This window comes from Mixophyes fleayi, chromosome 7 (assembly GCF_038048845.1).
Source record: "Mixophyes fleayi isolate aMixFle1 chromosome 7, aMixFle1.hap1, whole genome shotgun sequence".
NCBI classification, from domain to species: domain Eukaryota; kingdom Metazoa; phylum Chordata; class Amphibia; order Anura; family Limnodynastidae; genus Mixophyes; species Mixophyes fleayi.
The window spans coordinates 51,328,522-51,346,469 of NC_134408.1; the positions used below are offsets into that span (position 1 = coordinate 51,328,522).

Below are 17,948 nucleotides of genomic sequence, written 5' to 3' on the forward strand. Positions count from 1 at the left end.
GTCCCTTTGGGATTCAATTTTTATGATTATGGAGAGATCCAACAATAATCTTCTAAATACTGAAATATTTAAGTTCTAACAAGTTGGAAGCATTAACTTTGCTGTATAGAACTACTAATTGACACGAGCCGTGGCGGTACTCACAGCCTCATGACCGGGACGTCACTTCCGGGATTTGGGCCGACCGTGGCCGGATGCCAAAAGTGATCTTTATGTGCTCCGGCAGGCTGTGTAGCTGGGCATATGCTCTGAAGTTCCCGGCAGCCTGTGGGCTGATTAAGCAGAACATATTATTTCATTAACCTACACCTGAGTGTAGGTACAGGGGCAAGCTCTGATTTGTTTGGCAGCGTGGCAGGCAATTAGCCTGCAAGTGTGTACTCAAGCCCTGATTGGTCTGCCTGTGTATTTAGGGCAGTGAGGTCTACAGCCTCACTGCCAGTTATAGCTTCTGTTACCAGTCTGCTGACCTTCTATGCTCCTTGCTCCTGTCCTTTGGATATTGTGTTAGATTGCCCGTGAATGACCCCTTGCCTGGATTTGGACCCTGCCTGTGTTTTTTGTGACCCCGACCTCTGGCGTGCTTACCGACTTCCCTGTTTGCTCGTGACCCTTGACCTTGGCTTGTCTATTGGATTTGTTGCCTGCTGCCGGCCCTTGACCTTTGCCTAGACTTTACACCGCTTTCCTGGGTTCTCCCCAGCCGGTACGCACTTCACGACCCTCTGTCAGTCTGCGGCCAAGTCTGTCCCCACCACTAGGGGCTCCAGTGAACACCTGACTGGCAGAGCAGACTCAGGGTTGTGCTGTTCCGGCTGGAGGGGTTCCTAACACTAATCCACAATCTTCTGCCATCAATTTGACACTACTTAATATTAGTAAATAAACCATATTGTCTGACTATTTACTTTATTACATGTGATTTGTATTCTACTTATGGCTTGCTTTGGATCCTATATTAGGAATTTTTCATACACATTTAAATATCTCACATAAAGGTTCTTATCAAAATAGCATATTCATTAATCTTTTTCAGATGTTATATACTTTGACACAAATCCATCCCATATTACTGTGCTTATGATTTGCTATCAAATTAATGCAAACATTTTAGAAAACGGTTTTTAAATAGCACTCTGTAGTTAATGTTTGAACAACTTTACACATCTGATACTTTCAATTTCAAAGTACACCCCGAGGATTCAGATTTTATTAAAACTTGGGCAAAGTCTCTTGATTGTGATATCTGAAGGGTCATGCATTTTAGAATCCTATTTCTGTTATCTGTCAAAGAATATTTCTGGTTCAGTAAATGCCGGAAAATATTTAAAATTAATACATATTTTGAGTTTCTTCTGCATACTAGAGATGTGAGGAGACACCCATGTGTTGTTTTATTCATATTCTTCTAAACAAATCTTTGTAGCTTGGTTTTGATTTTGGCACAGTGACCCTCATATGTTTTGGTTATGAATCTGGATTTATTTAAAAATTGCCAAAAAACAGGAAAAATCATGTACTTTTGTTCCTTCGTTAGTGTTTATATCGTTAACATTGATTTACAGTCATTTACAGACTATTTTCTAATAACCACCTCCCAAATGTCAATATTTTCGCCAATATTGACCAAAGTATACAGCGAGCTGGTTGGTTAAAATTAGTGACAGAGCAGTGGCACAAACACATGGCAGTTTGAAAAAAAAATATGATATCTATGAAGCATAGTGTCACAGTAGTGACAGATATGATTGTGATTTAATACAGTAAAGGATGTATTTAAAGCATACAGACAGTGCACTAACTGCTAGGATGGTCATTTACGAAAAGATAAAATCATATCACAAGGTGGGTCTCACCCAAAGGGAAATGGTTTGATAAAATCATCCTATTCTGTTCTCGGTGTCTACAGCATGTGTGACATGGAGATGGATAGCAGTGGCAGCAATAAAAGGGCATTTTAGAAAAGAAGATACACCAAGATGGGTGTCACCAACAAGTTAAATGGTTTTAGAAAGACAATGGTACTATTTCATTCTTAATGTTATACAGCATGCGAGACACATCAGAGAGGGAGAGCTGTGGCAGTAATTAAATGTCAATTTAGAAAAGAAGATATACCAAGGTGGGCTTCACCCAGAAGTAAAATGGTTTGAGAAAGAAAATAATTGTATTTTATTCTGATTGTCATACAGCATATGTGACATAGAGATGGATAGCAGTGGCAGTAAAAAAAGGGCATTTTAGAGAAGAAGATATACAATGGTGGACCCACCCCACAAGTAGAATGGTTTGAGAAAGAAAATTGTTGCACTTGATTCTGATTGTTATACAGCATGTGTGACATAGAGATGGATAGCAGCGGCAGTAATAAATTGACATTTTAGAATACAAGATACAAATACAAGATACATCGGGGTGGGCCTCACCCAGAAGTAAGATGGTTTGAGAAGATAAATGGTCCTATTCTGTTCTCAATGATATACAGCATGTGTGACATGGAGAGGTATAGCAGTGGCAGTAAAAAAAGGGCATTTTAGAAAAGAAGATATACCATGGTGGACCCACCCCACAAGTAGAATGGTTTGAGAAAGAAAATTGTTGCACTTGATTCTGATTGTTATACAGCATGTGTGACATAGAGATGGATAGCAGCGGCAGTAATTAATTGACATTTTAGAATACAAGATACAAATACAAGATACATCGGGGTGGGCCTCACCCAGAAGTAAGATGGTTTGAGTAGATAAATGGTCCTATTCTGTTCTCAATGATATACAGCATGTGTGACATGGAGAGGTATAGCAGTGGCAGTAATAAAACATAATTTTAGAAAAGATGATACATCAAGATGGACAAAGCCCATAATGTAAAACCGTGCAAGATGTTGTTTATTAAAAAAGACTTGCATAGTTTAACAATGCAAGCACTTCAGCAACAGGGAAGGCCACTTTTATGGCTGAAGTGCTTGATTTGTTTGGGCCTCCACAAAAGAAAGCATTTGGTTACATTGGAGAATGGATAGGGGTTTTAACAATTTACTGACTATTAGGCTAACAGTGATCATCTTGTTCATTGTTGACAATGTCATCACCCTCATCATTATCCTCTTAACTAATATCAATATCATCATCACACAATATTTGTTTATCCCCACTGGAATCCGCGTTAGAGATTCTGTTTGTAATTGATGACAACACGGTTTTCCTCAAACAGTTTGTAGTTCATTTTGATGAACACCCCTTTTTCAACATTTTTTGAGAAGTAGCCCTGCTACGACCATCTTCCCGACTGTGCTACACACTTTTTCAGAATACATACTGGAAGGTGGGCAGCTTAACTACACCATAGCTAGTTTGTACAAGGGGCTCCAAATAGCATATTTTCCTCCCAGAATTCAAGTGACTGTCTGAGTTGCTTCTATCTTGATATATAAAACTATGTGGTTCCATATATAAATGGTTAAGTTAGCTAAAAAATGTAACTTATGTGTCATTGTGCCCAAATCTATAAGCATTTGTTCAACATTCACGTTGTTATTTATGTTCCTAGATATTTTTTAGCTTGTGTTTAAGCACAATGATAAACAGTTATATGATTCTGCACCAAAGTGGGGCTATCTTACTGAAATAATAAAAGTAATGTTTTGTTTAGTGTTTTTTTAATAAGATGCATTTATGTGTCATTAGGGTGGTCTAACTTCAGTAAACTTTGATTTACTGACAATTTTCATCTACAATTTTCACTACATGCTTCTAGCTAGGCATTTGTCTGTATATTTTTGTATGCAACTTAAATTGAAATTGTCTGAAGACAGACATTTCTAATATTGTCGAGAGTTACTATTTTAGTTAAATCATCGCTTCGTAAAATATGAACAATTGGGGCTAGATTTACTAAGCTGCGGGTTTGAAAAAGTGGGTATGTTGCCTATAGCAACCAATCAGATTCTAGCTTTCATTTATTTAGTTCCTTCTACAAAATGACAGCTAGAATCTGATTGGTTGCTATAGGCAACATCCCCACTTTTTCAAACCCGCAGCTTAGTAAATCTAGCCCTTGGTGTTTATACTGGATTTTACAGACTAAATTTTTGTATATAGTTTCCTACTATGAAGAGCTTTATTATTTAAAATAAAAGAGTTGATATCAATGTCAGCATCTCATTGGGTGATTGCTTGTTATATCTTGAAGGCTTAGCAACTCTCGTTCACAGCTTGGAAGTTGATAGCTCACCTCTTGCTTTATATGTGTGCGTGTGAGTGATATAACATTGGTCAATTTTACAGATATACTATACACATATGGTTCTGCCTTTCATATGCATACCAATAGCCTTGTTTAAACTAAATTTTCTTATAGGCTTTGGCCTATTTTTAAATACAGGTAGGCTAAGAAAATAGTTACAAATAAATAGTGGTCCATCTATATGGCAAAATACACATTTATTGAATTGTTCAGTTTCAGTTCTTAAATAATCTGTACAATGTTCCTCTATATATTTCTACCCAATATGCGCAGATGCAAACCACAGATACATGGTTGTACTACATTCCCTATGTAGAATAAATATAACACTTATTTTATGTTGTTTAGGTGAGATGGAAGAATTGGAAACTTTGTGGCTCACTGGCATCTGCCACCATGAGAAGAATGAAGTCATGAGCAGTCAGTTAGATATTGACAACATGGCCGGTGTATTCTACATGCTGGCAGCAGCCATGGGATTGAGTCTTATTACTTTTGTCTGGGAACATTTATTTTACTGGAAGTTGAGATACTGTTTCACTGGTGTTTGCACAGGAAAACCAGGATTTCTGTTCTCAATAAGCAGGGTAAGTAAAAAAAAAATTAACACTTGTTTGTTGTACTAGCATTTCTGAAAATTTGAGTAGTTCTTTAATTTAGCACTAAGCATCTTGTGACTCTTTTTCATCTGTATTAAACTACAATTGCCAGCGTAGAGTACCTTACCAGCCATGCATGTCTGGCAGTAAGTGTTGACAACTTAACTGTTTGCTTAATTAATGATGTATATAAAATAAACAGGTTATATAGCTGATTTGGAGTCAGTTGACCTCATTTACAAAGGCCACAGAAACTGTAATTGACTCTGAAAATTCTATGTTCAGCCACCAAAAGTCATTATTATACATGAATTTACGATGGCCAGCTCTACCTCACAAACACACACTTTTGCTCCTGTTATCAATGTCCTGTTGGGTACATAAACTCTGATATACTCTTTGCCTGTACCGAGTTTGCTCTGTTCTAGTCATTCTGCTTATCCAGCTTCAGTACACAGAATGCTAAACTCTATCTGCTCATCCTATGTACCAAACATAGCTTCCCTCTGGCTATTCTCAATCTGCTCAATCTGTGTACCAAATCCATCTTCCTTCTCACTAATCTCAATATACTTATCTTGCATACTGACTTTGCTTGTGACTTAATTTCTGCATCAATTGCTCTAACAACAAATAAAAAGACTGTTTTCCCTGTACACCAACTGGGTTTGGAGGTGATTTTTAAAAGTTCTGTGGGTTCCTTACTCAGTGTCCCTTGCATTTCAACTTTATTTTTCCCATTTTTGCTAAAAATTAAAGGTATGATGTATCATTTTGATACTTAAGGATGAAGCATTGGCATTGGTATCTCCACTTATCCAAACTGGTGACTAATGACCTCAAGGCCGGGTTTATGCAAGAGGCTCACTGAAAGGAAAGAGCAGCAATGTCAAAAGAGTGCATTTCTATATAGTGGCAAACCTGGACACTATTTATCAAATTGCTTTAGGAGACCTTGTAAGACAGTAGCTACCTTGGCACAGGCTGACTTTCCTGATCAGAAATCCATGATTTCTGACATGCCTCACTAACTAAATGCAACTATCCTTTGTCTTTCTTCTTTAGCTGCAACTGAGAAGAATATTATTATTATTATTATCATTTATTTGTTGGGCGCCACAAGGTTTCCGCAGCGCCGTACATAGTACAAACAGTAGACCATACAGGGTTAAACAGTACAGAACGATAAACACAAAGTACCAATGTTTCATTAACTCCAGGACAGATATATGGAGTAAGGACAGAGCAGAAGAATAGGTATGGAGACACAAGGGAAGAGGGGCCCTGCTCATAAGAGATTACATCCTAAGGGAGGGTGGACAAATCAGACACGAGAGGGAGCTGGTGATGCCAGGGGAGAGAAGAAGGGGCCAGGGGAGAGAGGGAATAGCGAGCAGAGTAGATGAGGGGTTAAGTGGATGGTTGATAAGCTTTGAGGAACAGGTGAGTTTTAAGTGCTCATTTGAAGGAGCACAGATTGGGAGCGAGACGGATGGAAAGGAAATAACAACATACTCTTCTCAGTTCTGATGAAATTCAAGGTCACCTCTAACTAGATTTATTCTTCAGCAATGTTAGATTCTGGGGCAAATGGTAATTTTATGAACATCATATTCGCCCAGAATTACCAAGTAGAGTTTCAAGAAAAAACAGATACTAGTGGTAATGCAAATTGTATAGTGTCCACTCCTGAACTCTGTTGTAGTTACTCACAAAGCTGTGACTCTGGATCTAGCAACTGAAATCAATCACTATGAGGCTCTTACCTATTTGCAATACTCAACTCTTCAGCTCCTTCTTCTTTGGAAATTCCTTAGTTGGCCACACATAACCCATCTAGTAACTGGGAACCAAAGACCATTTAAGTTTCATAAGAGATTTTAGCACCCAAAGAATTGTAATTCTCTTTAGTACAAGTAGTAAGATCCATAATCCGTCTACTAAATAACCTCCACAATAAATAGAATGTTCTGATGTTTCTGACAAGAAGAATGCTGAAAAATTACCTGGTGGATTTGATAACTGGGGCTGCCATTTTCTTTAGACAAAATATTCACTAAATAAAATCAACAAAGTGCATACAATTTAATTCATGTGTTATCTAAAGATGATTGGAAGACTGCATTTCAAATTAAATATGCACTTTACAAATAACGGGTGATAACTTTCAGAATGTGCAATGCCATATATCTCAACTTTTGACAAGAGCATGAAGAACAGGTTGGAACTGTCCTCGAATATCTTCATAAAACATCTGTTATAGATCAAACTGGAAAACCTTAATTTCCATCAAACACCATTTCGGTTTCTAGGCTGTATCATTATCTCTTATGGATTGATCATTGATCTTACTAAAGTCTTGGCTGTAATAGATTAGCCAAGATGTAGAAATGTTAAGTGTGTATAGAGTTCATATGGTTTACCAACTTCAGTAGATACTTAGAAGACTTTTCTGCAATTGCTGCCTTAATTACTTTACTAACTAATAAGGATTGTCTTTTTGCTGTTCTACATTAGTTGATACAGCCTTTTACATCCCAACCCAGAAGACCTATTTATCATTGAGGTAGAAATTCTGCTCTCTGGACCATTCTGTCACAGAAAATGAAAGACAAAATGTTACTACATCTATGTGATTTTTTATCCCACCAAATAAATCTCCGGAAAAGAATGATGATGTGGCAAGCTAAGCTTTTAGCTATTGTGGCTGCATTCACATTGAGTGGAGATATATTTTAGAAGGTACTTCACATTAAATAATTGTTCTTACCGATCACCAGAATATAAAAATTCTCAGGTCCACAAAGTGGACACATCAAGAAGTCAGACTTTCTTTCTGGATCATTTGAAATTATTTACCACAGATCAGCATCCCAGAATGGGAAGGTTGATGCTCTATCCAGAGAAGATATCAGCAGCTCACCTCAGGTTAAGAAAGAAAGAGCAATCCTCACCGATTTTATTCATCTGGGAGCAATTTGCATTGATGAGTTGTTGACTGACAACAAGAAAGGATATGGAATAGATCAAAGTCTCCTAAATACCCCACTGGGTTTGCACTTAATCTGTCAAACTGCTGTGCTGAATTTTGAACATCATATATAGATAGTAGCAGCAGCAGGCTTAAAAGTGTTGCAATTGGTTCACATCTCTAAATAGGCAGGCTACAAGTGTGTGGCTTTAGTGAATTTTATTCTACAAAAAACACAACTATTGATCAGGAAAGTGTTTTGACTGCATGGGATACATGATGATGTAATCTCTACTCAGTGACTGCAATTTACTTTGCATTTTTGAAAGCAATTTTACACTGCTCTAATTATTTTATTGACTCTTTTTTCCATCATAAATCCAACACTAAGGCAGACAATAATAATCAGATGCTAGAACCTTAGGTGTTACATTTGTTACCTGAAGGTGACTAGGTTGATGTTCTTCCTAGAATGGAGTTTTGTTACAATAATTTTCAGCACTTTTTTGCCAGTATGGTGTGACTTTCAAGCCTCCTCCTTAAGTTCTTATAAACATTCTCACATCCTTGTTGTCTGTGCCAGACTGGAGTTGCTATAAAACAACTTTTTGTGTTAAAAGAGACATTATGCTATTCCTAGAGCAGTTATAAAAATGCTGCCAGCAAGCACTGTAAAGCTCCACCAGCTTCAAAAATGACAAAGCTTTACTTTTACACTGGATCAAAATCTTGTAGGTCCCTTTAAAAGTTTGGCACAGGGTAGTCCACTTTGTTTCTGATTTAAACTTCTGCTAACCCAGTCTTTATTTTTCCTCTACTGAAATCAATCATCTCATATGCATTTACTAGTCATAACTTGCCTCTAGATTTTTGCAAGCTAATAAAGATGAATAGTGTCTTGTAGAAAGAATTTGGTTTCACACATTTTTTTGAAACCACACCCAATATTTGATAGAATGTGAGTGTTATGGTCCAGAAAACAGCCAGAAGAAAATATCACCGTTCCTCGATTATTTTGAGAATTTCACTGGAGATACCCTGAGAAACCTAGCCGAGTACTGTCCAGAGAAGGTTTTTGAAAGGATGATGTGAATACATTTTGGAACCGAATCTGATATTTCCATCTCCAGCCACCAGAAGAAACCACTGCACATGAACTTGTCTTAACCAAGGTGTTAAGATTAAACTGCCAGCCACAAAAGCCACCACTGCATACGACCCTGCCATTAACTAAAATGCACTGCCTTGCAATAATTCAATATTCCTGATATAATGCTCATCCTGTGTACTGAACCCAATTTTCTCCTGACTATTCTCAATCTGCTTACCCCATGTACAACTTTGTATATGACTACATTTCTGCATTTACTTTTCCATTGGACTTCAACTAGTCAAACCCATATTGTGACAACTGTCAGGATACACATCCACAAAGTTGAAACACACCTTTATGTACTAAGGGTCGTAAAAATCTGAAGAGTTGCTTTGTGCAAATGTGTAAGCATCACATCAAAAGACCAAATTTCTAATTCTGCAAAAAAATTTCTTCTTGTTTTCCTGTTAAAGTACTGTCTGCTTTGTTCCATTGGGTATGTTTTTATTACATGTACTACTTTTGTGTATTTGACATTTTGTTTACATTTATCATAGTGCACATAAAAATGCACTTCTCCTCCAAAGTGCAACTGAAAGTCACAAGGTGTGAACCATTAAAAGTATAGGATGAGAACTGATTTGAAAAGTCATATCCATTTGGAGTGGAACTGCAATCTACACAGCAAGAGATATCTCTAACAATGTGCTCACACCACTCCTCTATCTCATTTTAATAGTCAAGCTCCAGAAAATAAATTGTACTGCTTTATATAACTAGGGGCACTATTGTGCTTACTCTGAACTCTGCCAGTGCAAAAATTTTCTCCTCCACAAACACCATTAACTTACTCTGTAAATCTATGTACTTTGCAGAAATCTAGACAAAATTGTGCAAATCGAGCCCCTTAGCACTTCAAAAGAGAATTTGGAATGCCCCTTGGCCGTTTTTTGCTTCATAAACAAAGCCCAGTGTGTATCTTACCTAGTTTCTATTACTCACAGAATTTGTATAATTTATATGTATCAATAACTGAAGTGGGGAATTGGCAACCATGCTGGCAGGGTATAATTGGGTTTTAACTCAAAAACAACATAAGAGACATAAAGTTTGACTAGATGCGATAAAGATCTGTCTTTTTAACATACAGTTGCAACAAGATTTGGTGCACCAATTGTTGAATGCACAAATAAGTGGACCACTAAAGCAGGATAAGATTGAACTAGTATTTGCTTGGTCATGTTGCGGAAACAGCTTCCCCACTGACTGCACCTACTGCATATCATTGAACAGCTCAGTTGCCACATTTTACCACAACAACGTTTTTTGGCATTGCATTACAAACAATCTGCCAGATTAGAAATTTACTGTCAAGATATTATGGTAAAAGATTGTCAGTCTAGCCTCCACCAAATGTATTTCTATAATTATAGAGAACATTGACTTGACTACAGAGGAAAATTGTATTTAAATTATGTACAAAATAATAAACAAATTTGCACTCCTTGCATTGTAGCATAGTTTGTGCCGGAGAACATTTACTACTTTTTTTGCCTTACTTTCTTTAATGACTCAGGCCCTCAGATTGTTTGTGTCACAGTATAAGTTAACAATATTTAGTATGCTGCACATATAGTTCTTCCGATGACCTGTTATCAAATATGGGGGTAAATGTATCAAGCTGAGAGTTTTCCGGCGGGTTTGAAAAACCAATCAGATTCTAGCTATCATTTATTTAGTACATTCTACAAAATGACAGCTAAAATCTGATTGGTTGCTATAGGCAACATCTCCACTTTTCAAACCCGCCGGAAAACTCTCAGCTTAATACATTTACCCCATGTAATAAAAAGTGTAATATATACTGGCCTTTCTAAAACATAGCATTCTAGTGATGGTTGATACTTGCCAAACTATGGAAAAAAATAATAATGTACTTTACTGTTGCTTATTTCTTCTAGGGTATTTACAGCTGTATTCATGGGGTGCATATTGAAGAGAAAAAGAAATCCCAAGATTTCAGTTTTACTGCTTCCCAAACCAACATGCTAAAACTGCTGAGATCATCAAAAAACATGGCTAATTTGACTAATCTAAACCCTTCACAATGCAATTCTCCTAAAAGGACATCTGATTATATTCCAAGAGGTTCACTGTTGATGGATATGGTGCTAGACAAGGGGAACTTAATCTATTCCGATAATAGACCATTCCAGCAAAAAGAGATTTATGCTGAAAATGCACACGATCTCGCCTTGCTAGCTAGTAATCGCCACAAAGACAACCTTAACAATTATGTATTCCAAGGTCAACACCCACTCACACTAAATGAATCTAATCCAAATACAGTTGAAGTTGCTGTAAGTGCTGAACCAAAGGCAAATTCCAGACCAAGGCAGCTTTGGAAAAAATCAGTAGAAACTTTGAGGCAAAACCAGGGTTCAATTAATGAAAATGGAACTGAAGAACCCAAGTCATCCAGTAAAAACCAACGTTTCCTTCCAGAGGATGGACATTTTTCTGATGCATCGGAGACATCAAGTAGAGCCACCTGTCATGTAGACCCTGAAAATAATATCAAGCATCACAAAAGTAAGGACAACCTAAAAAAGCGATCTGTATCCAAATATCCTAGAGATTGCAGTGAAGTAGAGTTGTCCTATTTAAAAACCAAACAAAGTTCCACTCATGACAAAATCTATACCATTGATGCAGACAAGGAACCCAACTTCTTAATAGAACAGCCCCAGTATGTCGAGAATGCCCCTGTTCAAGAGGAAGGAGATTATCCTGAGGTGTACCAAGATCACAATGATAATTATAGAAAGTCTGAACCATCCTTACATGTTAATAGGACTCCTTTGCACAATGAAGACAGTCTTCCAAACAATGACATACAATACAAGCTGTTTACTAAGCACTATAGTGTAAAGGAAAAAAATGCTTCTATGACTGAAGTCAATGATAGACATAGGCAAAATTCTACCCATTGCAGAAGCTGTCTTTCTAATGTGCCCAGTTATACTGGTCACTACTCAACCAGGTCCCCTTATAAGTGTGATGATTGCTTACATATAGGAAATCTATACGATATTGATGAAGACCAAATGCTACATGAGGCCACCAACTCTATGCATTCTGAAGATGTTTATGAGCACAACTGGATTGAAAACAATGCTCTACAGTTTCAGAAGAAAAACAAGTTACGGATCAGCAGACAACATTCTTGTGATAACATAAATAAACCCAGGGAGTCTGATGTTGCAAGGCAGCCTCGTAGCATAAGTTTGAAAGATAAGGAACGGTATCTACAAGAAAGCCCTTTTGCTAATATTCTTATTGTCCCCCATGAAAAACTATTGGGAAATAAGACTTCGCTCTTTACACACTCTTTAAAGGACGCTAAGCGGAGCAAGTCTCTTTACCCTGACATTTCCTCTGAAAACCCATTCCTGCATTCTTACCAGGACAACCAAAAACTGAGTCATGGACGGAGCTCCTCTGACATTTATAAACAATCCTCATCATCAAAAGCAAGAAATGATAACTATTTAAGATCATCTATTAAATCCACCACTTCATACTCTTCAAGGGATGGACGGGTACCCAATGACATGTGTGTTTCAGAGTATGTTATGCCTTATGTCGCAAGCAAGAATAGTCTGTACCCAGCTCCAAGGGTTGTAAATTCCTGCAGCAATAGACGTGTATTTAAGAAAATGCCTAGTATTGAATCAGATGTTTAAAACGTTTACTGTGTGTACCACATGTTATCCTGAAACCTGAAAATATAGTGTAGCTGCCAACACTTTTAGAGGCAATCCAAGATATTTTGAACTGGAAATGCTGTGTATGGTTTCTGCTTACATAATATATACGTAGGGCTTCCATTTGTCCCAGTTACCTAGGAAAGTTTTTTCATTTTTGCCAATGGATTTGTCTAACTTATTTTCTAATAATTGAAACAAATCATAGTCCTGGACTAATGGGGAAATAATAAAAAGGGTACTACAAAAGTGTACACCTCGCTCCCAAAAGATAGCATGATAGTGCTTATTTGCACTGGGCGAAGTTCATATAAAAATGGCTTCCCAATTGCCTCAAAATTAAAAAAAATGAATAAATGGGAGCCCTAAATATGTATAACGCATAACAGCAACACTGTGTGCTGACTTGTCCAAAACATTGGTAAAAAAAAGACAAAATAAGCCATGATAAAGAAAGATACTCAAAATACAGCCTGATTAAATATTGGCAGCTATAATTTTATGTACTTTGCCATTCATGCCACTGATAAAATACTATACTACACTAAACAGAACACCTTATAATGTTATTTGTCATCTAATGTTTTTACTAGCAGAATAAGCAATATTGTATGCATGTTGTTTGACACAAAGAAAAAAGTTTTATGTAAGAATGCTTTTGCACAGTCACAAGGGGTTGAGAAAAATCAACTTTTACGTATTAAAAATTATTACAAATGAATTAAGAATTGTAAGTCTATCTGTTGTTAAATGCAGATAGTGAACATTAAAGTAGACCTTAACAGTTTCAATATCTTTATTTAAATATAGATTTATTAGATAGTCATGATTAAGTTAATTCCAAAGCTATTTGTTTTATTAATTACCATGTTCTTTAACTATTAATTATGTAATAAAATTATACATTCGATGTTACACCGGTGTCATTTGCCACAGTTTCAATGCTACATCGCAACATAGCCTACAATATCACATGTATCCCAATATATATATATATATATATATATATATATATATACTATACCAAAACTGCTACATTTGTAGATAGATTGGTTCAGCACTTAGTTAAATATATATTTATATACAAATACAGATGTAGCAGAATTTAGTGGATTTACTTGAGTGTAACAGTTTACCATTAATACTGCAGGTAACCTCTTGATTCTTTTTTCCCATTAAAATAAATAAATGTTGCTGTTTTTTGTTTTCTTTAAATGCACCAAAATTGTTAAAGTTTAGATCGGTGCATGGCAGTCTGATATTTTTGCATGTGTTTATGTTAACTGTAGAAAAGAATGTTTGTGGTGGCAATTTTTTGAAAGGTTATACCTTAGTCATATGAGTCATTTACAAAGCTGAAAAAATGCAGGCCTACAGGGCTTATTATGTTTTGTGATGTGCTATTTGTTGCCCAAATGGGACATCTTTTATGAGGAGGACATGGATTGCAAAAGTTTGCTCCTTCTGAGGAAAGGGACTGGACACATTAGGTGGTATTTGCTGAATGTGAGCTAAGCAGAAATAAAATATTTTGTTTCTGGATGAAATGTTTAAATGAAGTAGAGATTGCACAATAATGAGGGGTATGTCTGGGTTAGCAGGGGGGCACAAAGGGGCACCAAGACTCTCTACTCTACAAAAAGACTTCATTTTACACATCCTCAGAAGTGGCAGGGAGAGAATGTCAACCTATTATTTCAATTAAATGTATTTTGCAATGATCAGACATCATTTTGTATGGGAAAGTGTATTTACAGGTATAATTCTACCAATGTAATAAAAACATTTCTATATACAGTATACATGTAATAAATATAACTTTATTACACAAGTGATAAAGATAGTCTTAATCCCCCCTCACTCTCAGGACGTATTTAAGACATTAATGAGGCTCGACTGAGCAGTATTCAAAGAGAAAAGTATAAAAGTTAAAATTAAAGAATGGATAGTATGCAGGACTTTGAAGAGATGACCTCTGACTTTTTCATCTCACAATTCTGTAAAATGTTATTTATAGCTCTATTACAGAGCAGATCAAAAAAGTAGAATGCATCCACTCACCAATGTGTTCATTAGGTGGATGAATAGGCACATTTGTACAAAACTAAATGCTCTGCATGTCCGCATATTCTGTGGCTAGATAATACTTCTCCTATATCCACTTTGTCATGTTATTTCTAGGCAAGGAGGCATCAATGGGTTTCTGTGTTTGGAGTATAAGTTTTGCCTACTTACCATTGTCATTAACATAATTTCCAACTTATCATTTCAGTCCTGTATAAATAAAAACTCAAAATATCAAAATCTACATTAAGATTTGAAGACAAAATTTACAAATTAAACAAGTCAGAATATACTTGTACTTGACTAATGTTTTAGTAAAAGGGTCAAAATAGGCAAGGCCAACAATTAGTTGTTCTCTTGGACTCTGGAGAGAAGATATCATATAAGAGTGTCTTAGCTCCCTAGTGTCCTAGACAGACAAGATAACCCTCTTTCTTTAAAGGGACATTTTTCCTTGACAAAGCTAAACCTACAATATCCCCAAAAAAATTATGTGATGCTTTAACCTTAATCAAAGCCTTAACCATAACTGTAAAAGTCTAATAGCTTCCCAACACCCAAATGAAGCAATAAATACATAAATAGTCTTGTCCTGTTGTCTTGACAAAGTTTATTCTTTTGGGATACTTGACTCTTGAAAAATAACAGACAATAACACTTAAACCAGGTAATTCCATTGCAAAGAACTGCTGCCTATATTATAGTTATGTTATAGCTGTTAATTTACTAATAAAACACATATGGCCTGAGTCATTAGGGAAAGTAAGGCAAAACAATTAGCAAGTTTTCTCCTGGACAAAACCATGTTACAATGCAATGGGTTCAAAATGAGTTTATTCATTTGCACATAGTTAACATACTGGTTTTTTTTTTATGTAGCACACAAATATTCGATAGCATTATTTTTACACTGAAGTTTAAAGTTGATCTAGGACATGCCCTATCGCAACTATAAATTTGTCCCCACATTTTAAATTTACCTCCCCCTCCAATGTAACATGGTTTTGCCAAGGTGCACAGTTACTCAATTTTTTTTGCTTTACATTCCTTAATGACTCAGGCCCATACTATTTACATTTTAAAAATCCACTTTTATTTCTGGAAAGTTAATACTGCCTTCATAAGGGAAAGCTTAGATTAATTATCCATGGCAAACTGGTTTCATGCTTGCATGTGTCCTTTACCGACCCCTGAGGTTGCTTGCATGATTTCGTGAAAAAGTTTTGGCATGGATAACTCATTTAATCTAATCGTTGTCCCATGACAACTGTGAAATATGAAGTTTGTGAAAATGTAAGTGGATTTCTCTGACCTTAATGGCGTGTAATTATAAATATACCTAAAGATATCCAGCATCTCTTTTCAGTCGGCTTATGTGAAGTGAGTGTTGTTGTTTTGATGTGTTGTTTTACAAAAGCAAACATATGTATTGCTCCCTTTTTCCATCTAGATGTCCATATGTGTGTAATATACAAATAATTCTCATCTCCAGGATGATTGGGGAAGAAGATATTGGTACATAAGGACATGGAAAATTTTTACTCCATTTAAGGGAATAAAAAATGAACTCACCACAAGCATTTTTACACCAAAATATATATAGAATAAATTTACAACAGGCTGGGTTTTTTTTTCTTACAGAAATAGTGAATTAATAAAATTAACATCAAATAGCCAACATTTTCAAAGTATCTCAACCCTCCATAGCAATAACATGGTAAAATGGTTTCCGCAAAAGCTACAAAGTGTACCTGAGACTTTCACGCAATATATAAGTATTCATTAGAATGCGTCACATCAATTCATTAGGGACCAGTGGCCTCACTGAGGAACTTTAGTTCTCTTGTTCCTTTTGAATTCATAGGCAACATTCTCATAAATATTTATTCAGCCTGCAAAATGTCTGTCTCAGTGCTGTCACTGGTTTGAAGTACAGGCTACATTCTCATGACTCATTCAGCTCGCAAAATGGATGCCATCACCGTGTGTAAGTGAAAGGTGCATTCTAATAAATCCAACTAATCTCAATTTTAGATGTGTGTCTTGACATATATACTTCTATGTAGCATCTAAGTGTGTGTATAAAAATATATATTTATTCTAGCCCCTTGCTAATGATTACTCAGGGCTGTATAGTAATTTCTTCTTTTTTTTCTTGATTTTATCCATTTCTAATCATTTATGTACAGAACACAGTGGAATCATCTGTTTCCTCTAATGTGAATATTTGTGACATAGCTAGGACTTTACCATTCATAAAATCCACAGATGTTATGTAATATAATAAGGAATGCAAGATCATTTATTTGCATGAAAATTAAATTTCTTCCATTTTGTTTAATGTTTTTTTTTAAAAAAAACAGCATACTGTGTATGTACATGAAGCATTAAAACTGTATAAAAATAGTTTATAACCATCTAGTACATATTCTGTATAATCTGTGGTAGGTTGGTTGCTAACTCTTTCCTCTTGATATTATTCCATTACTTGAAACACAACAAATTATGAATATCATAAATTAGATGATGGAATTTTACCCACCACACTCACAAATCTATTAATTGTTTATTACCATATTTTATAATAAACAGTTTGCAAAAATGTTGCAAGTTTCATATTGTTTGTGTAAGAACAATACGGTTTTCTCTTGGCTAGGACCAATACTTAAGTATGCAACATAATTCTATAGTGCAAAAGTAAAAAACAACAATAAAATGTGCCACATTTCTATATTTGGACGAATTATTAGTGATTTCATCACCTGGGAAACACTGTTGAAAAAGAGATTCTGAGAAGACGCATATTCCTGAAGCTCATAAGAAGCCTTGCAGCAGTCATCATTCACAAGGTGGTATTATGTTATCTTTTTATTGTTGGTGGTAGTTGGAGCTGGAGTTTTTGTTATTTTACTTGGGTGGTTTGTTGCAGATTGACATCATCATCAGTTTTGTATATAGCGCCAATAATTCCGCAGCGCTGTACAGAGAACTCATTCACATAAGTCATTTTGGAAGCCAAAAAAGATGGTATATTATTTTTAGGCCACCTCCCCATATGGCTATGCCAAATTTATGTATGCTCCTTGTGGGGGTGCAGCCCATTTTTGTGTAGGCTCGGCGGATTTTAGCTGCATTAACAGTCAGATAATCCACAGGTAAATCATCATCATCATCATTTATTTATATAGCGCCAACATATTCCGTAGCGC

At 36.0% G+C, this 17,948-nt stretch overlaps 1 protein-coding gene across 1 annotated transcript in view; it reads left to right on the forward strand.

Moving 5' to 3' along the window:
• Positions 1-17,345, forward strand: part of GRIN2A (glutamate ionotropic receptor NMDA type subunit 2A) — a 502,726-nt gene extending 485,381 nt beyond the window's left edge. Inside the window, exons 13-14 of the mRNA XM_075179825.1 lie at positions 4,594-4,832; positions 10,870-17,345. Coding sequence (XP_075035926.1) covers positions 4,594-4,832; positions 10,870-12,654 — 2,024 coding nt within the window. The 3' untranslated portion in view covers positions 12,655-17,345. The remainder of the gene's footprint in view (positions 1-4,593; positions 4,833-10,869) is intronic.
• Positions 17,346-17,948: the final 603 nt, after the last annotated feature.